The sequence below is a fragment of the Chiroxiphia lanceolata genome, chromosome 3 (genome assembly GCF_009829145.1).
Source record: "Chiroxiphia lanceolata isolate bChiLan1 chromosome 3, bChiLan1.pri, whole genome shotgun sequence".
Taxonomy (NCBI): Eukaryota; Metazoa; Chordata; class Aves; order Passeriformes; family Pipridae; genus Chiroxiphia; species Chiroxiphia lanceolata.
In genome coordinates this window covers 98,699,698-98,721,297 of record NC_045639.1, presented here as the reverse complement: position 1 = coordinate 98,721,297, position 21,600 = coordinate 98,699,698, and the positions used below count along the sequence as shown (strand labels likewise).

At 36.8% G+C, this 21,600-nt stretch overlaps 2 protein-coding genes across 5 annotated transcripts in view; one reads left to right on the top strand and one right to left on the bottom strand.

The window, feature by feature from the left end:
- TRAPPC12 (trafficking protein particle complex 12) overlaps window positions 1-20,664 on the bottom strand; it is a 48,665-nt gene extending 28,001 nt beyond the window's left edge. The window contains exons 1-5 of one of the 3 annotated variants that reach the window (XM_032683725.1): window positions 20,576-20,664; window positions 18,551-19,767; window positions 15,253-15,369; window positions 8,093-8,206; window positions 7,137-7,275 (exon numbers count right to left, since the gene is read on the bottom strand). In XM_032683725.1, the coding sequence (XP_032539616.1) occupies window positions 7,137-7,275; window positions 8,093-8,206; window positions 15,253-15,369; window positions 18,551-19,762 (1,582 nt within the window). In that variant the 5' untranslated portion in view covers window positions 19,763-19,767; window positions 20,576-20,664. Of the gene's footprint in view, window positions 1-7,136; window positions 7,276-8,092; window positions 8,207-15,252; window positions 15,370-18,550; window positions 19,768-20,196; window positions 20,217-20,545 lie in introns of those variants that run through there. The other 2 variants (XM_032683724.1, XM_032683726.1) reach the window with 2 other exon arrangements.
- The window catches only part of EIPR1 (EARP complex and GARP complex interacting protein 1), a 145,399-nt gene continuing 144,445 nt past the window's right edge, over window positions 20,647-21,600 (top strand). For both annotated transcript variants that reach the window (XM_032683728.1, XM_032683727.1), the window contains exon 1: window positions 20,647-20,778. In XM_032683728.1, the coding sequence (XP_032539619.1) occupies window positions 20,737-20,778 (42 nt within the window). In that variant the 5' untranslated portion in view covers window positions 20,647-20,736. The remainder of the gene's footprint in view (window positions 20,779-21,600) is intronic.

Genomic DNA, 21,600 nt, shown 5'->3' with positions numbered 1-21,600 from the left:
GAAAATGCATGTGAAGAGATCTGTTCACAAGAACAATTCTGTAACTCCTGATTAACAGCTGTGTAAAAACTGGCAAGAGTTGAGACTTTAAAATGATGTGCCTGAGATTTTAGAAAACACTGTAATTTTCATTTTACATTGTTTAGGTTAACAAGAAAACAACTGGGAGGAGGTAAATGACATCTGTTGACTCTAGCAGATCAATAATAATAGTGTAAGGAAGGTCTGAAAGGCAGGTTCCAGAATTTGGAGTATAAAACTTAACGATAAAAACAGATTAGTAGGGAAAAAAATCTATACTTCCCTCAATGAACATGGTTACACTGGGGGGGGGGGAGAGGGACAAAACAAAAAAGTAAAATTAACTACATGAACACTCAGCTGTAACAAAAATATACGTGCTTGTTAGACTAAAAATTACATTACATTGTCTGTTCACTTACTGTTAGGCCACATACTTAAAGCATAGAGGGCAAGACATTTATTTGTAACAGGTTCCTATCCTAGGGATAAGAAAATTTTATACAAACTCTGAATTAATCGCATGCTGTCTTTTGCAAAACTATTTGGAATTAAACCCATATACTTTATTATATTTCACTCAGTACTGAATTTAACAGGGCAACATGTCAAGGAAGTATTTAAAACAAATAGTATATCCTATGATTAAAATGTTTGCTTAGGAGCATAAGAGAATGCATTTTGCTCTCTACTTCATGCTTCAGATTTCTACAATAATGCCCTCTTACACAGTAAAACCATGTCAGCTAAGCTAAGGTAATTTCAACAAAAGGTAACACCCTACAATTACAGGCATGTATTGAAATTTTAAGTTAAATAGGTCTTATTCTAGCTTGATGTTTTACAGTTGACCTCTGTTGCTCCTCTTCAGGGGTTTCATAATAAGCTATAAAAAATTTATAATGGAAAATGGTTTAATTTTAAGACAATTTTCTTAGCTATCACTTTTAAATACATTGAAGAATTTTTTTCCAAGAATATGATTTTTGACTGTCACTTTTGTATGAATTACTCATTCGTATACATATATGTATTATCAGCATACAAAAGGCAAAACTAAAAAGTAAAAAAAGGTCTGCTGAAAGGAAAATGGATACTGTGAAAGCAAGGGAACAGATGGAATAAATAGTAAGATCAGGTTAATTTTCTAAGACCACAGATTTCAATTTCTATTTCTTTATGAACAGCTGCACATTTTCATAACTGTCAAAACACAAACATCACCCCATGTCAATCAAATTCAAAATGCAGCCCTCATCTGCAGCCCTCTTAGAGCAGAAAAGAGAGGATTCCAATGGCCAGCCATTGTATCTTCGTATTTTATTGTTGCAAACTCAGTAACCAGAAATGCTTTCTGATCTGACTTCTACAGCTTATTCAACAAATCTTAAATACTAAAGAGCAGCAGAAGGGCAGATACCAATTACTAGAAGTATAAGGTGGGATCTTATGACAGTAACAAAAAAAAAAAAAAAAAGAAAAATCCTTCCTTCACTGAGTAAAAGAGAAATACAGAAAATCCAGTTTCAGAAAAATATTCTGCTTTATACATACATATACATACAGAGATGTATATCTTTGCCTTTATATGCACACATATATTTACCAACAGCATATGTGTATAATTTATAAGATTTTTAAGAGGGATAATGTAGTAAGTTTGAATCCTAGCCTTGCTGACTAGCAATTAGAAGTATACTTAAAAATCCACTAGTTTCCAGACTAGTTTCCAGGTTTTTGTTTATTCTTTTCAATCCAGAGAGACTGAAGAAGAGATAGGAGCCTAAATGTTTGTAAACACTTAAGGAAAACGTTTTGAAAATTTTATCCTGAACTTTCATGCTTGCATATTTTTTACAATTTAACTGCAAGTGACTTTAGAACACAGACTCAATTTAGATCTAGTTTTGAAAGATTTCAAAATTATTTTTTCAGTAATTTGGAGTTACTTGCACTGAAACAAGAAAAAACATAAGAGAAAGAATAAAGAAAAACCCTACAACAACTGCCCTACCTCAAAGAGATCACGTTACATCTTATCTACTGATAGCTGTAGTAAGGCAGAATTTAGAAATTACTTACTTACTCATAGTATTAAGAAATCCTATATTAAGCTGGTACTGTCTACAATGAGACTATGTAGTCTTGGGAAAGAAAGCTCAACTGAGTACTTCATCAGCACTCTACCCCCCCTTAAAATTATACATACATTTCTTAACTAAAATATCTACGTTATTTCTGAAAAATTTGTATTTGCACATCTGAGTAGTCTGAATAACCAACTGGAACCACAACACTTGAGTGTTATTTATTCAAGGCCTATTAGCTGATTTCACAGATAGAAGGTAGCTCTGAAGCAAATGAATGGAGAGTGTATTTAAAGACACAACAGAGATATACACAGTAATGTAAAGAAAATAATGGGAAAACCAGTTCCACTAGAGGCTTTAATATGTTTTTTTACTGCCAAAATGAGCCTGAATGAAGAACTCTCCCAAGCAACTGCCAAGACTGAATCAGCCTGATGTGAGAGCGTTAATGTCAGGCACCATTTGTGGTAACACATGAGAAAACTAGCGCCACATGTAACAGTGATGGGAGTAACTTTTTTCTTCTGCTTTCCTGCAAAATTTTAAGGTCTGCAATGATAAATGGAAGAAGGAAGTGAAGGGTAAAAAATCAGACATTATTAATGGACAGGAGCACTCTATATGTCATAGTTTCTTTAGTCTGTGCATTTCTCCTCTTATCTTTGTTTTTACATTGATTATTCCCTCTTGTCTCTTCACCTACCACAATTATTCTTCTTTTTTGCCCACACCACTTCCCATCCTGCTACAGTTTTCCCACTGACCAAAACCTGATATGGCTGAAAAAAAGGGTATTTTACTTATAGCACCATCAAACCCCATGGATAAAAAAAAAAAAAAAGAAGCTTCAGCCAGGCTGCCTCCTACTAGCATAGACAAGTAAGAGAGAAGAAGAAAGGAAGACAGTAAACTCAAAATGGCCAGACAGCACCACAGAGGCCTCATACACAGGAGATAATTTCCCCAGTCCAAGTCTGTCCTTACTTATGGCATAGGCTGACATTCAGAAACAGGACCAAGTTTCTGAGAGCAGGTAGGCCTTGGAGCTGTACACAGTCCTCTGCACTACACACAGTGCAGGTGTCTGTAAAATGTCTTTTGTGGGTATTAGAGATATAATTCTGTGTGTTTCCCTTGTTAACACAGTATCTCTGCGTTAAGACATAAAACAAGTTTCTCATTACACATTTTTCTGTTTTATAAGGTTATTAAATGTAATAACAATAATAATTTATTACAGTTCACCTTTGATGTCAGCACTGAAAACCTGTTTACAATATGGGCTTGAATGACAGTTCTAGACCACATATGATACGATTCCTTTAGGAGGATCTGAATTTCAAAACTGAATAAAAGAAACAAATTAAGAGCACTACTTGAGTAAATAAGGACACATAAAAAATGAAATCTTCAACAACTATTTTTTCAATCCATTTTTTCATGTATTTCTGATAAAACATCTAACTACGAGGGGTAGTAGTAAAGTCATAAAAGTAATATAGACCTAGTAAAATATGCTAAAGCAGTAGTTATGATGTCTAGAGTCACACTATTTTGATAGAAATATATATATTTTTATATATTATATATTATTTTTTTAAACTGTCACTATCCATCCAAAAGTGTCAGCCTATTGTAGCACACACTAGTGTATCCCTAGAGTTGCAACACAGCCACACTTCAAAACAACTTGTCCTAGAATTAGTCGCAGAGTTCATGGGAAGGTGTACAGTATGAAATCTGTTTCTAGAACACATACAACTAGATATTTAATGACATGTTCCTCATTTAGGCAATTTCCACCAGGGAACAGAGAGTGTTTTCATTCGGAGGAATAGAGATTATGCTCTTTCTTCGCAGGGAGAATGAAAAGAAGAGAGGAAAAATAAAATCCACCCCATGTTATATAAACCTCTGGTCAGGGAATGAAAGTCCAATTTTTGCTTATGCAAGTTTCTTTTCTTTGTAATACAAAATAAATTGTTCTCAAGTTTTGTAGCTTTAGAACACTGATCTTGGTAGCACTAACTTTTCTGTAACTTCCTGATCTACTAACCAGAAACAAGACCAAATTATCTCATAAAAGCATGAAATAGCATTTTAATGTTTCATTTTATTTTTTGGCTCTCACTTGTTCAGAAACACATAGGCCAAGCAAAAGGCTATCTCAGGTTAGGAAATCTATCATATGAGAGTTCATTAAATATCACGAGGAACACAGAAACAAATTATATGAATAGAAGTGGGTCAGACTGTGTATATACAAAGTCAAAATCCTAAAAAAATATCCTGAAATTCATTAGTCATGAGAACAATGACAAAAATTCAGCCTTATATACCCCACAGAGTACAATGAGATGTGTAGGAAGCAATCTGGAACAGAGTTCCTGACCTAAGGACCTATCTATTAAAAACCAAAAAAATGATATATAAAATCATACTTTCTAGCTTCTTTACACAGATGAATTTAAAAGAAATAGATATGTAACTGAATAATTTTAAGATTTTACTAGAAAATGGAAACGGTTTGCTCTCTGCCCCATATCAAACAGGAATGATCTAAGAGTGACTTAACTTATTCCACTGAGTGATAAGAGGATCCCAGACTATGCTCCCTGACAGGCTGTACACCTACAAGCAATGGAGATGACTGAAGAAAGAACACGTAGAAGTCAGGAAAGGAAGAATTCAGAAAGACTAGATTTTACAGCCATGAAGAAAACAACAGTAATGGGATCCATGCACAGCATGGCTGCAAATGCCATACAAAATATGAGGATGAAACGGAGATTAGTAGCGCAGCGAAAAGGGAAAGAACTTTTGAAGGAAATTAAGAGGAACGTGTTGGCCATGTCAAGTAAAATTAATGGAAAAACATCTTCCACTCCTCATAGAGTTACTTGTAACTTAAATTCTTTGAGGTATATTTCTCCGAGATTAATGGATGAGGGATTATTCTCACTGCTGTTAGAAGTTCAAAGCTTTCCCGACTTCAAGCATAAACCCCAGAAAACTTTCTAATTTATTACATTTTTTATTATATTTTGAATACAAAGAAATTATGCAAAATATTGTATGTATTACAATTAATGTGTACATTATTTATATCTATACTCTCATTTCTTAAATTGACTTTTAAGTGCTTACTCCATTTATATACCATAAATCAAAACTAAAATGTTGAAACAAAACCTTTTCTTTTATGCTTGTTACACCACAAAATGATATGCAAAATTACCAAACAGCAGTGGATTGTGGATTCATACTAATAGATTTATGAATGATTTATCTATATTTTTTATTTAAATTAGCCAGTTAATGATGCATTTATACCAGATCTCTTTGTCCATAATCCAGCATAGTGTAGTTTAATGTCAGCCAGAAAAGAAGTGCTTGTTTTCTCCTACATCCTCACGAATACCTCATCGATACCCTCATAATTTGTATGAAATAGCCACAGTGGCTCAGTGGTTGTTGCAAGAACAGTTTGGATTTAAAGTTCAGTCCCAGCTGCAGCAGTCAGCCAGACTATCCAGAGCTGTTGCTATTTGTAAGATCTGTGGTACGAGGACTCAAATGCCTCAAATATTGACATGACCTGCAAGGATTTTTCATTGACAAAAAGAACTTATTTTTAGTATTGAAAAAGATGTGGAAACATACATATGGCCTGGGGAAGACTAATCCTGTGCAACACTGCATCAAGTGCAGAGTTGCCCAAAGATAACCAGATTCAAGGAGCTGTGCAACCTGATGACCAAGACCTCTCTCACTCTTGAAAATTACACAGTTCCTTCTCAGTGGATTGCCTGTGATTGCTTGAAAGACGATGAGTTACGTCAGAGGGACTTGTTCTAGGCAGTCCACATTGGCCTTGATGGGCCACAACTGATCCTTTGCATCATTTACCTTCTGTAAAAAAATCCCAAACTTTCTGACACCAACTTCCCTTCCTCAGTGACCCCAAAATCTCAGTACCTTCTATGTTACCCCATCAAGACTACCAGCATCTCATGTAAAATGGACTATAATTTTTCAGAGTGGCACTGGCTATAACAACTGTTTCTTACAAACGTTTTATTATACACTGTGGTTCAAATACGAAAGCCAAAGAACATTAACAACACTCAACAGTGTACTTGTACCAAAGAGTTATTTTTTCTAAATAACAGATTTAGAAAAAATAAAATTTCAAAATAGCCTGAACAGGAGAGAAATTGCTCTTAAAACTAGCAATTTTTCAAACCTGGGCTTCTAGAGGACTAGGATACCCTGAGTAGAGGAACTATGTGGGTAATCTATGGGCTATTTGGAGTAGTGGGAAGTAGTGCATCTGTAACTTGAGATAAACTGCTTATAACGAATTTAGGCTGGTGGTGTTTTTTTCCTCTTCAACAATGAGATCCATAGTAAACTTCTGTTTTTATTTACTTTCAATTATTAAGCAAATAATATTACACTCAACCATTTCTTAAATTAAGGAGAATTATTAAATTAGCTCTAAATTTCTTCTTTTAATCTTAGGAACCAGGAAATAACATCTGCATTATTAGCACCTGTCTGCATGGGCATGCAAGGGTTAAAAATAGCATACTGACAGTACCTGGATGATGGTAAGATGAAAAGCTTATAGATTCTGTTTCCATAAACTCTCTCACCACCTTTCGCAGCCTGTTTCTGGCTAAAACATAATATTTAAGCTTGGTGGTTTTTAATTTCAATACTGTAATCTAAACTATTATATTTACTTGTCAAAAACATTCCTCTATAGCAGCATCATGAAATACTCTGTCTACCTATATTGTTTTACTTCTTGTTACTCCTTATTGCAACCTCCATAATGTGAACAATACTTTAATGTAGTAATCAATCATGTTCCTCTGGGAAAAACAAACAAAACAAAACCAACATAATCCAAAGTTCACCAATGCTTTAGGATTAAAAAAAACTGAATCCAACTAATATTTTATAATGACCGGTAAAATCAGCAAAAATAAAAAGCATTTTATAAATCAAGTGTTTTACCTTTTCGTCCAGGGTATACGTGAGGGTAATATTCATAATAAAGATCAGGCTGGTCTAAATTTCCAAATTGTTCAAATTCCATTTCTGCATTTTGGAATAGATTCAGCTTTACCAGCAGTGCTAGTCTCACAAACCACAGCTAAAAATTAATACATATAAAAAAAAGGGGGAAAGTCTGTTATTAGGTTCAATCACAAGTCACATCCAAATACAATTTCAACTTTCTAAGTTCTTCTGATAAAAGCTGAGTAAAGAGTTTCTATGTTACTCACTGAAAAGAATAGGGATTTATATTGACATGCTCTTTTACAAAATACTTTTCATCAGATCATTAAAACAAAACACAGAGGACTGATGGTTTGTTTGTAAAGATAGTGAGATTTTGAAGATGAAGTTTAAAAACTAGCCTGCTTCAAAATTAGAACATCTCTCTTTACCCTGAGTTAGCATGTATGAATTATCAATCTGATATATTGTTTTTCCAATTTTATGCTATTCTTAAAATCTCTTAGGAGCTTTATAGTTACTAGGGCCAAAAACATGAGTTCTCATCTGGGTTACATCTGAACCACTTCTAATATTTTATTAAATTGGGTTCTACTTTCTTATCAACATGAAACACATTCTCCCATTTGAAATCTTACTACAAAGTTCACAGTCTAGATAGTTCTATGAACTCTAGCACAGCAAGTCTTTCAAGACAGTAAAACATTTCATTTTGCTAGTGTGATTACCTTTAAAAGCATACAATTAAGATCGAATTCTACTTAAAAAAATAAGTTTGTTTTAAATGAAGACCTACTTTCCTTAAGCAAACAGAGAAAGTGACTTACTCCAATGCTTAAGTAAGCTCAGTTTTTAGGTTACAATTAGGAAAAGAAGTTTGATCATGTTAAAAAAAATGCCACTGTGAATATTGATGGAAAACAGTGACAAGGGTGTATCTGTAAACATACCTGTAAAGAATCTGTTGTATGGTTAGCAGGCTGTCCACTTTTTTTATAGCCTTGACCATGGGCAGTTAGAAGCCGCCCACACAAGTCAACTGCTGCCCTCCAGTTTTTACTGCTCTGGGAAGAAGAAAAGAGTAAGTAGCAAAATCATAAAGCCCCTAAAATGCACAACTGCTTATTTCGCCTGAAGCAGCAACATGTACCCATCAGTAACAATGACAAGGTCAGGAGAACTGGCCAGTGAGAAGCAGAATGTCGTTTGTCAAAGCTGCACATCTAATTAGGCAAAAAGTGAAATCAAGCTTTAATATTATCAGATCACTAAACCAAAGGAATATACAAACCCATACAGAATTCTAAAATTAAAGCTATATAATATTTGATAATATAAATGAATATACTATAATATCCATAATTTTGTTTTCTCATCAAAAGGAGAAAAAAATTCCCAGCCATATATTATCAATAATCACAGTCAAATTACTCTACTATTACAAAGTATTCAATGTCTATTCTTATCTCACTGACTTCAGTATTTCAGATTATAACCCCTAGTGCAGTTCATTTAATGAAAATAAACTTTCCTAACGTTGCCCAGAACGTTCCTAGCAATCAGGAACAAAGTACAAGAAACAATAAAATGCATAAAATGATAAATTCAGAACAATAACAACTGTTTCACCTATACAATGTAAACATCTGAATTTCCATTTCATGACTAACTTCAAAATGTTAAATTTATTTTTTTATTCATAAAACAAAACTATTTTTAGTTAACAGTCCTGTTACACTGCCATCCCATTAATGTATAGCCTTGTATAGCCTGATGCAGCATACCAAGACCTTAACACACAGACTAATGTTTCACAAGTTTTAAGTTGTCATACTTTTCTGTCATACAGAAGGGTTTTTCAAGAGACATATATCCAGCAGGTCATTCTGAAATAAATATATCTTATTCCTGAAAGTTATATTTCTTTCAAATAGTTTCTTAAATATATTAAAAAAAAGGTAATAGAAATTGTCATGTTGTCTGATGAAACGGTAAGAAAGAAAATATATTTATATTGGTGCTTGCAAGTTCAGATACTAACCTCGAACTGGTATTTTATTAAATCCTCTCCAATGTTTTAGAAAACATGTCGATACAGCAAACAGTTACATCAAAAATTAGTAGTAACAACTGAAGAGTTTTCATACTTTCTGGCCTCCATTTTGCAGCCATACAGTTCAAAGGGCCACTACAGAGACCACTATGCACTAACCACCTCATCTCTCTCCCCTGCAATGTCAAATGCCAGATAAAAAGCTGAGTTCCACTAGAAATGCAGAAGCAAGACAGTAAGACCATGAAACAGCATGGCAGAATCTGAGACACCTATGCTCTTATGGAAGAGCAGGAACTGATAATGCCTTTACAACATCCTTCAACATCTACCGGTATCAACTTAGAAAAGCAGAAAGATACTGACATGGATTACCTGAAATTCATTCTGCTTCTGGAGAGACAAATTAAATTCTTATTATCCTTAGAATAGAAGCAAACACAGACTCAAAACTGCACAACTTTTCTTCCCAAATGAGAGTTAGGATCCGAAAATAATAATGGATCATTTATGACAAACTTAGTTGCTACAATTTTTTAAATTCTATTTTGGGCATGGACAAAAAATACTTTTTCTTTATAGAACAAGACAGCCAGGAAAAGCAAGTCTGACAGTCATTGTGAAAACAGTCTTTGCTGGAAAATGAAACATAACATTCATCAGGATTTCAAAATTAGAACTGCCTGCTTATCATGAAGCATAATTCTCTGTGGAAGCTTAATAAAAGGCTCCTGGCAGTACAACTTAATTTGAAACAAACTGGACACATTATTTTCTCTGGCAAATTGCACCAAACCTAGAGTTGCCAGTCCAGCAGAAATCTTTCTCCAGTTACTTCAAACACCCCTCAAAACCTTGCAGGTCAGTCACTTTCACACTTCCTATGGTCTACAAGCACACGGTCCTAATAGTCTGCATCCCTTGTTACTGAATTTTGTTTGTAAGTCCTAAGTTGAGGCCTAAAGCAAGTATGGACACTACAGCTTCATATACAGCATCAAAAGTACTGAAGACTATCTTCAAAGACAAAAATAATTATTCTATGATGATCAGGACACGGTCACCTATCTGCTATTGTGTAAAAACATTAATTTCTCCAAGAAAAAATACTGTCAACCAAATATCATTGCCAACTAGGTCACTAACACAGCAGCAGCTGGCAGCAGAGAACTTCTTTCCACACAACATTAGTATTATCTTTTTCTGCCCCCCTTCCCCCTGAAATATGAAGTTGTTCTTTTAATGAAAGCCACCAGTCTGTATTTCTGTACTTTTTGAGCACTGTTAGTCCAGGTATTTATCTTGTGAAAGGAGTTTTTTGGTCCATATACATAACCAAAAATTAAAAGAACTAAAACAAAAACATGTCAGTAGTGACTGACGTACACACACCAAAGCTGGGCCAAGCAGAGCAGCCACCCAACAGACAATGCACTATTCCCTGCAGAACTTCTCTGTTCTTCAAAAACACAGAAATCCTGGGGGAGGTTTACATACAGACAGGGAAACCGCATAGTAAAACAGGTTTCAAATGCAATTCTTCTGTCTAGCAAAGCAAGTCATGAAGACTGGATGTCTGTGAAAAACGTGTTCAGTGATAAAAAGGGAACTCCACTGATACACAATTTATAACATTATTCAGTCTCTCAGGAAAAGCACTGAAATTTTATCCAGTAAGTAGAAATGCAACCTTTTCCCACAAGCATCCAGCTACTATTTGTGCTACTTGTATCTTCCATCTTCTCTCAAATCAGCGACATGAGAAATTGCTCACTGATTTAGAAACAAAAGAACAATCCCCTCCCCTATTTTCAAGGATAATTTTTAACTTATTAAAGTGAGTATGTATGCCATACCACTGTATCCAGATTTATTATATTTGAAAATATATGCAAAAGCACAACATTAATCACATGCAAAAGTAGCAGTATATGACTTTTTTTAAATACACTCAAAGGGAGTCATTAACTCTACATGTAACACCATTAAAGTGATTAAAATGTCCTCCTCCACTAGCTATGACATGTTTCTCCCCTGTAAATTACATTGGTAGAGCACTTCCACATCAGTTAAGAAAATGTAGTTAGTAACTCTTTCCTGGCCTAGCAGCTTGAAGAATGATTGTATGTTTAAAGCAAACACTGTGCATTTATAGTGGCAAGATATAGCAGTCTTTTTTTAGGTATAATAACTATCTAAGACAAAATTTTCTTAAGGCTTACAAATCAAAACATCAGAGGGGTCTCTATTAAGACAGACTGTGCTATTTCTTAAAATGAGTGTAAACAATTAATCTAAAATATGGAATAACAGGAACTAACATAATTGCAGCTTGCACCTTGTATTTGCTGCTGTAAAACAAAGCAACATTGTGAAGACAAGCTCTTGTTTACATTTATTTGCTCTAGACGTAAATGCATGTTCCTATGCCAGATTGATAAAACTTTTTAGAAACTGAAAACTCAAGATATTTTGCTTTCAGTTGAAAAATATAAAAACCTTCCCTGTACAGATCTATAATTCTATTCACTAGTTATTACAGAATTATTTTGCTGAACTGCTCCAGCACTCCTGTATCTCTTACAAGCCCCAGAGTTATAAAACTAATTCAACTACACCAATTCACACCATTACCCTACCAGTAAAACATTTCCAATTCACTGTTACCCATTCAATAGCAGAAATTCAAAATGCGAAAGTACAGTTGTTCAATAAACTATCTTTGGTTTACTGGTACAAATCTCACTCAAAACAACTACAGACCAAAAAAATTTTGTTAACCAAGTTTAGCAACCTTAGTTCAGTTCCTGCTGAACAAGAATTTGTCTTAGGCATGATGCTGCTGGTGGTGGTTTCATCAGAAAAGGTGCACCTCTGGAAGCTCAGCTTACTAACTTCTTGGTAACTTTTGTTTTCTAACAACTAATTGTACTTCAGGAAACTTTTGTAGACTTTGCACTCTGATTCCCCCAAAAGGACATCAGCCTCCAAAATTCTTTGCTGCAAGCAGAAATTTCATCCTACCCACAGAATTGTTTTTAACTTAAATGGATGTGAAAAGTTATTACTCTAGCATGCACACTGGAATCAATCAAATTTAAGATACTGTTTTGTGACCCTGGTGAAAAGAGCTGGTATCTGCATTTGTAGATGTAATCTAGGAAGTACTGTCACTACATGTAAGGACCACATCACCAAAGAGGGATAAGATGATTTACAGTGTCAGCATACGAGATCTTTAACCTGCAAAGTCATGTAACTTACAATGTTATGTGCACTCTGGGCAGTGATAACAAAAAGATGTTGGCTTCAATTGGAAGAGATTCTGAGAAGAGCTTCTAAGATGCTTGTGAAGGCATCCATGACTAGATGGGTTATTTTTGGAATTGCCACTGCTGTTTACCCATACAAAGTAGCAGGGGAGAGGAAGTAAATACTGAGAAAAGAAAATTACTTAAAAAGCAACATGAGACCAAAACACTTAAATTGTTGTAAACAACTTTAGCTTCGATTAGAAAGAAAGATTTTGAGAGAGGACTGATTAGAATTCCTTTGATTAGCAAGTAAAGGAATGAAGTTCTGGAATAGCCTTTGAAAGTAGCAGCAGTGGTTTTTTGTTTATTAGTTAAAATAGACAAATAGGAAAAGAGAAGCAATTGTATGGTAGAATAGAGAAGCTTCAGAATTGCAGCTGAAGACCTTTGGTATGAAGATTTGGGATACTAGTGAGCCATTTAGTATGTTTTTCCCACCCACACAGGATTAAAACAGTAACCAGATACTAATTAAGTGGTTTCCTCTGAAGCAGACAAACCTGGAATAGCATTCTTTTTTTCTAAATTTTTTCCATTCCATAATACAATGAAGTCCACCCAAGATCATCTGAGAATTCTAACCTAACAAGTTTTTCAGAACAGAACCTAACATTCACTTTTTGTTTCACCTGCCACCGGTGTCTTCCTACAAGATGTGACAATTCTTGAGACTAAATTTAGATGTGATCAGTGACTGTATTATTAGACCTCTATAGACTTCAGGGTTTGGACATCAGCTCACAGGTAAACTCTTAAATAACAGGTATCAGTCTGAAGCTGAAGTCCATCCTAATTCCAAGCATTTCTCTTCTGTACTGTGGACCCATGTGAAATACAGTCTTTTGAGTTGCTGCAAGGGATTGAGTTGAGTGATAAACAATCTCACTAATTCTCATGTTCGTGTGTAGTTCAAGGATACCAAATAAACTCCTAAGGAAAAAAATTGTAATGTTACGGAAACTGCGTAGCAATATTGCCAATGTGCATCAGTCTTTAACCAGATCTTAAATGAAAATACGTCCTGTAAGTGGTCCTTTGCATCAAAAGATTTATTCACTGCACATATGTGGTCAGGAATTCACTCATAAACAAAGTAAAATTGGTGATTGGTAACAGAATACTTATTATATGTCATTTTGGTCTATGTATTAAAAAGTATACATACTTTTAATTAGTATCATCTGGTATGGGATTTTAGTGTTTCTAAGTCTGAAATCTCTTTCAAACATTAAAGACTGTTGCCAATCAGAAATAAATTTTCTACATTTAGAATTTCAGAAAAAACCAGCAATGTTTGCAAGGGAAAAAATTGACCAACTAATTATCATCATAAAAAGAAACAAAATTCTGCAAATGAAACTGAGAAATAGTTATATGGTATCGTAAAAAACAATTAACAGCTAATGACTGAGAGCCTTGAAAATTGAAGAACATTCTGACTTCTAGCTGAATGGCTGCAATTTTATAATTGCACCCTTCTAAAGACAAGTTTTTAAATAAAAATGATCTACAGGTAGCAAAAGATGCTACAGCTGCATACTGCCTCCTTAGCTTCGCTGCCTTGAGCATAAGAACCTTAACACGGCTCTTCTGGAGCTTAAGAGTATGTTCAAAACTAAAACAGTATCAGCACCAGCACTGTATTTAAGCTACAAGGTTGTCTGCAGCACAGAACATCTTGCATAGACACCAACTACCAGGCTAAGCAGAAAAATGTTCCCCATTCCCCTTCTGGAAGAGGGAAAGAAAGCGCAGAAAAAACACTTGTCCTACTTAGACACTGATGGGTACAAGATTTCCCCATAAGATTTTGTTTTCCCCTCCAAACTCTCAAGCTAAGCAAAACATTGAGACAAATTGAAAAATATCTGTCTCTAGGATGGAGATCACAATCTGTTTTTCAGCTTTAGTTTCCAAAATCACCGCTGAATTCCTTTAACAGTGCTCGCTGAAACCTCTCAGAGTATTCCTAACATGACAAAAAAGTTGTCTCTTTTGCAGCTTTACGAGTCAAGTCACACACTTAGATTAAAAGACGTTAAATATCAAATACAGACTGTCCTAACACTTGTAATTCCTCACAGCTTTTCCTCAGTAATTTTTCACCCATTTTGTTCAAAAATAAAATGAGTCAAAAATACCTTGTCATGTCACCAGATTAAATAAGGTTCAGTTATGTAATAGTAATGAGTTTCATACAGGAACACAGGTGTAGAAGGAAGGTTCACAAGGCTGCCAGATGCAACTATTTACAGGACAGAAATATTTACACTAATTAAAGGATTAAATTAAGCTTTCCTTCGGAAGCAATTTACTTTAGTTTTCCTGCACTGACGTAAAAAATTAGGCATTACCATTTACAACTTATACATCTTGCCTTTTGTAAAACACTCAGGTGAAAACATAAATACATATGCAGATAAATAAAAAAGAGATTAAAATCTGTTTTACAACCATTTACAACACAAAAAAAAATTACAGTCACTTAGGATAACCTTTTTTCTAACTTTTGCATATTAAAAAAATGTTTACTGCATGATTTAAAACCAAATATTTAAATCCCAGCGTCATTCCCTTTAAAAATTACTGTAGTTTGGTGAGTATTATGGCAGGATCACGGATAGACTGATTTGTAGATTTGTAGATTTTTTTCCCCAGTTTCTCCACACATTCAGTAATTCCCAATTATCTTTAGGGAAGCATAGTATTTAATACATACTAAATTACAAAGATTGTTACTTACAATTAGCTGTTTCAAGCCCACAAATGACTGCTCCACAGAGCTGGTGTTCAAAACTTGTCTCTTCACTGCAGCTTGCTCCCCCAAGAAGCGAAGCATTAACTCTTTTACTGCATCGCCCTTGGCGTTCATGGAACAGAAACAAGACACATAAGACTCTTTTAAACATTATTTTTGCAAAATAAGATGTAGAATTAAAGCTGAGCAACATAGTTCTTTCCTCTAGAGAAACACTTATTTTCCAGTACTTTCTGTGTGAAATAAATACAACTGCACATGTATTTACAGCATTGTAATGAAAACTTCTACATTTACTCCACGTAATTTGGTATATTCTTGGTATATTCTAACCGGTTTCAGTTAGCATTGACACATTTGGGTTTATTTGCTTCTCATATTATTATTGCTCACAGATCCTACAAAATATTCCTCAAAGATCTTATGAAACACAATCAGTTTTATGGGTTTTCACAATGTCTATTAACATTGAAAGGTGCAAGCTACTGATCAAAGATAAACATGCACAGGATAAACTAGCTTTACATACCCACAGAAAATAAACTTGAGAAATCACAAAACAAAGTAAACAGCAATCCTTCAATAAGTGTTCTTAATTTCAAAGGAACTAACTGCAAGAATCAGTCAGAGAAACTGGGCTACCTGAGCTCAATAGCTTTTTGCTTAAAAAAAAGGATGAAATTAATAAAATACAGCTATGTAAAGACAATTGATACTAAATGTTGGCACTTTCCCCATGGACAATGATGGGAAATATATTTGTGTTTAAGGAATGAGACTGCAACTACTCTTTCACTACATGGAAATCCTTTACCTCTAATGCTGTCACTTATCCTATGAATAAATAAGATATCCATCTTTCGGATAGAAGAGTCCAAAGGATTAAGAAAAGACTGTGTGCAAAATTACATGAATACAGAAGAATTCCTAATCTCCCTCAATAGCATTTTGGACCCAACAGTACTTTGGAGAATGAAACAGTAAAAATGAACATAATGAAACAAAGGACAGCAGACAGCAACTCATGAAAAAAGGCATAGTGGAAAGAGCATAAAAAGCTGCACTCAGACTCGTTCCGACACTCGAAGAACACAGGTGCAGACAATCTGTACCATTCACAATCCAAGATAATTTAAAAATAATGCTTCTTGAACGATCACCAAAAGCAGCTGAAATAAAAAAAAATATTCAGTATTTTTCTTGGTATGAGTTATCCATATAAAACTTATCTGAAAAAATTTTCAGACAATACACTTGTTATGCAAACACTTTCTGAGCAAGCAGGGAAAAGAGTAAAGGATCAAGCTCTTCGATACACATCATGCAAAATTTCAATCCTTCCCTGAAGCACATTTGCAGTTCACTCAATGTAAATGCATTTTACAACCAACTTCTCTGTCCACTGCATGCAGCCTGGTTTAACATCTTGGATTAACGTTTACATTAGCAAACTATTCATACCAAAGCCATAGTGACTATTGTTGGAAGCTGCTTTAACAGTGAAAACATGCCTCCCACAATGTTTCAGTTGACATTTCAAGTACTCTACAATTATAGTTTCAGTTAAATACACAGTTTGCATACTACTAGGGTATGGAACAATGTACCAAAGTAGGGGATGTCAAGTCAGTCAAGTCATGCACTCAGGCCACTGAAAAGCAGTAACTGAAAGTGAGGAAAGTTGCCTAAACATAAAGCACTTCAAAACTTGTCCCTGCTGACATATCTATGAGACTACTTATAAATTATAATCAATGAAGAAAGCAGCAGGAATGCCCCTTAATTCCACTGATGATTTTACATCAGGTCTTATTGTAGAAATAAATCACATGGATATTGCCAAACATCTTCTTTTAAATTATGTACTAAATGGTATATCTGCATATATGCACATGGCCAGATCTAGGGAATCATCAGCACAAACAAGCCTTTAATCGATGACTGGACTGAAGAAAGTGAGCAAGAACTATTGTGAAAGAGAAGGCCTGCAATAAGGAAGCCCTCATCCTTGGAGCCTGCAGAAGGGATCATTCCTTCTGTCCATCCCATTAGCTGTCAGGAGAGGCATAGCACACACTCTTGAATAACTCATCAAGGTCTAAGGGATATTTTGGGCAAGGTGGGAAGGACAGGAGGAGTAGCAGCTTCCTATCACAATGTTTTCATTCATGCTACTTTTCAGGCTCTGTGACACAAACAAACGTTTTTAAGATAAAATTAATCCAAGAAGCAGCAGCAGCATGGTATATGTCTAAAACTAGTATAATTTATTGATTGTGACAGAAAACTAAGATTTGTCAGTTAATTTAGCTACAAATCTGGACCTGACTCATTCCAGAAACTTTTCTGATAGCTCCTGCAGATTAGGAAGTTACTGCAGACTATTCTCTGCTTTGCATTAGACTACTGACTGATAATCTTTGTTACGCACAATTAAAGATTAAAATATTCAAACTCTCAACACCATCTATCTAAACAACAATTCTATTATCCAGAGACATAGATATCAAAGAGTAGGATTAGCCTATTTCAAGAAAAAAACCCAAAACATTACGATAGTTAGTCTTGGCCAGGATAAAATTGCTTCATTAGAAATCCTGAATAGATCGGAGTAAAATTTCTCAAATTTGGAAAAAAAAAGCTTTATGCCTTCTCAGCAGTTGGAAACTCTGACAGAAGCAAAAGATTGAGTTTTCACTGCTATGTTTTTTGCTTCATGATATCATTTGGAGTTTTGCCTTTAGTTTTGGGGTTATCTCTTTCCACTGCCTTGCTGCAGCACTCAATCTTTCTTACAGGTTATACCTTTCCACTGTTTAGGGAAGATAGAAAAGATGCAATTTCAGTTAGTGTTAACATGAGTGAAAAAATCTTTTTTCCCAGTTGGTTGCAACAGTGAATTCCACAAACAAACAAAGCTGTCTGCTTTCAGACTGGAGTACAGCATAGAGGTTTTGTATATATTCCAAATTCAAGCATTATCTTACTAACTAGGAGGACCAGAAACAAAGTACTTAAAAATACAACCAGCTTTGGAATCCAAGGAAATTGTCAACACTGGTTTTCAATGTACCCAACAAATGCCACTATGAATAAATTAGATCTGGTTTTATCCCTTTTACGTATGAGTAGGCAGTGACGTTGACTTTTATTAGGTTTGAAGTAATACACACATGGTGACCATCAGCAATATGAAGCACTATGATATACACATTACTGGATAGCTCTTACACAGTATTTCTAAAATATAATCATAGACTAAGATGCAATAGCAGGCTCTTACCTGGATATTATCAAATTTTAATCCAGGCATGGTAAGATTTTCTTTATCTATGAAGACGGTGCTGTATTGTTGTGTGGCAACTGAAATGAGAACATTCCTTGTTTCTTCACTAGGAAGCCAAGCATCATTTCTTCTATCTAGTTCACTCATATTTAAGGCTGTGGCAAATGGGTCATCACTCCCAGCAAAAACAGCTTGGATTTGTGAGAATGGCTTGGGGGATTGAGTTATTTCTAGAGATGAGGGAGGACCACCTGCTTCAGGTCTCCCATTGCGCACAGGGAAAGTAGGGTTAGATGAAGCACAAGAACCATCTCCACTGTTAGCAAGAGAGGACATTTGTTCTGGAACTGAAGAGCTTGCATTGGGATTACTAACAGAAATAAAATTGGATGTGGTAAATGAATCAAAAAAATCAGAAGCTAAAGTATTAGTGTTAACAGTGTCACCAAAAAACTTGCTCAGACTAGGACTTGGTTGAACCACCTGTGGATTAGACTTCACTGGAGTCTCAATTATACTACCAAAACTGGGAGATTTTACCATCTGAGGTTCAAAACCATCAGGTAGGAACAACTGTGGCTGGGTACTAACATTGTTTGCTTGGCTAAAGATGGTGCACACAGGAATAGGCTCAGCCTCAGAAGATGGTTTGCTAGTACTGGGGGACGATATTTGGTCCTCAGGTTTGCTTTCATCAATATTATTTGGTTTTTCATCAACAGAAATGTTGTTTTCCATCTTTGGTTCCTCCTTCACTGCTTCCTGAATTGATTCTTCCTTCAAAGATGCCTGATCATCTGTTCCAATCTCAGAAATGTCTTTGGGTGTTTCTTCATGTTCAGTTTCACTCTCATTACTTAAAAACTCTTCTTTATCCACTTCTGCTTCTGTTTTTTTATTATCTTTAGCTTCCATTTGTTCTACAATCTCCTGGAGACAACCAAGTTCACCTGTGTCATCTTCGCTATTGTTTGGTGAATCTGAAATAATGACACTCTCCATCATTTGCTCATTAAGTTTGTCTACAAAATTATTTGAATCTTCTGATACAGTTTCGTTCCCTTCAGACTCAAATTCATCTCCACCAAGATCAATGGTTTCCTCATGAAAGAGAATTTCCTCCTGAGTTTTCTGCTGGACTATGTCTCTGTTATCATCTTCATCTGAGGTGCTCTTTGCATCCTTAGCATTACTTTCATTATTCTCCATGGTACCTGAAGAGGGAAAAGTCCCCACCAAAAAAAGAATTAGTTTTGTTTCTCTGGTGTTGGTCAGGTGTCACAGTGAAACTCCTAAGAATCATATAAACGCTGAAATTCTTGCTTTAAAAATATAGCAATTTCACTAAATGACATCTTTCATTTAACATCTAACCACAGAATAAATTCATTTTGAAAATATATTCTCTCCATTCTTTCTGCACATCGCAACTATATTGGGATTGAAAAGCAAAGGCCTCCACTGAACACAGGCAAAACAATTTAACAGAATGCTTTGGTTGGAAGGAGATCTTGAAGATCATCTTGTTCCAACCTCCCTGCCGTGGGTAGGGACACCTTCAACTAGACCAGGTTGCTCAGAGCCCCATCCAGCCTGGCCTTGAACCCCTCCATGGATGAGGATCTACAACTTCCCTGGACAACCTGTTACAGGGCCTCCATATTTGCTTCAAAGCTCGTAAGCCCAGCTCGGTCCCCGTTCCAGCGAAGGGCAGCGCAGTCTCAGCGTTGTCCCCAGCGCGGGGCTAGACAAGAGGGACCAGCGCCCGCCGGAGCTGCAGCACCCCCGCGGCCCCGAGCTGGGCTGGGCTCGGCGCTGCCTCCGGTGCCACCGTGGGTGCCCTGGTCCGGCCGCCCTGCGGGGGCGGGGGCGCAGCCTCCACCTGGAGCAGCCCCAGCGACACCCGCCCACCCGGACGGCCCTCCGGTAGCATGGGAGCCGCGCGGCCGCCCCCGTCCCATTCCGTCCCATATGTCCCATTCCATCCCGTACATCCCATCCCATTCCACCCCATCCTGTCACCTCAGCGCCGCCGCCACCTCCCCGGCGCCGCTCCCCCCTCACGGCGCCTGCGCGAGGGCCGGGCCGCGCGCAGCTCCCGGAAGCGGCTGGCAACGGGCTGCGCCGAGGGCCAGAAAGCATCGGGCGCGGGCGGGGGTGCGCGGCGCGGCTGAGGGGCCGCAATGGAGGACGACGCGCCGGTGATTTACGGGCTGGAGTTCCAGGTGAGCGCGGACGGGAGGATGAGGGAGGCCTGGCAGTGCCGGTCCTGCCTCCGGGAAGGCGGTGGCTGCGGGGTCGCGTGTGTGTGGTGGGGCAGGGGAGAGCACACGGGCGTCCCCTCGCTCCCCCGAGCAGCATCGCGGGCACCGCCGGCTCTCGGAGGCTGCGTTGGGTATTTTAAAGGTGGCTGAGCAGGGGGCGGGAGCCAGTCCCCACTCCAGAAACCGCTGTTTGCGGGGCCAGGGCAGGACTCGTTCCCTCGAGGGCGCTGGGGGGAATCCTGCTCTGTCACCGCGCCTGGTCCACCGCTGGAGAAACCTTTGCCGGGCTCTGGGGTTGCACGAAAACACCGTCAGTCTCGAAGAGATCCCTGTAGTTCATTCTGCCTTCTCAGAAAGAAAAAAATTACTAAAACCGCTTTTGTAAGGAGAGATCATGAAACTGTTTCCAGTAAGTTGCGAATTTTAGTTGGTTACATCCTGCTGTAAGTTCCATGATCTTTGTGCGATCTCTTGCTGTGAGTTCCATGTCTGTGCATTTGTCCCATGGAACAAATCTGTCCATCATGGTAGTGGTTATGGCTGTAAGGAAATGGAACTGTCTAGCTTAGGAATTTATTGGTCATCTCCTTACAGGAACACAGGTGTTTAATAAGGTTCCTACAAGTTCTGGGAAAACAAACAGGAAGGTAACTGGATGGGTGAGTGGGACCCTAACTCATGATTCCCCCAATAAGGGCTTTACCCAGCTGTTACATGTTCTCTTTGGCAACAGCTGGCTTATCAGCGTTGTAATATAGAGTAATAGCTGCAGAAAAAAACACA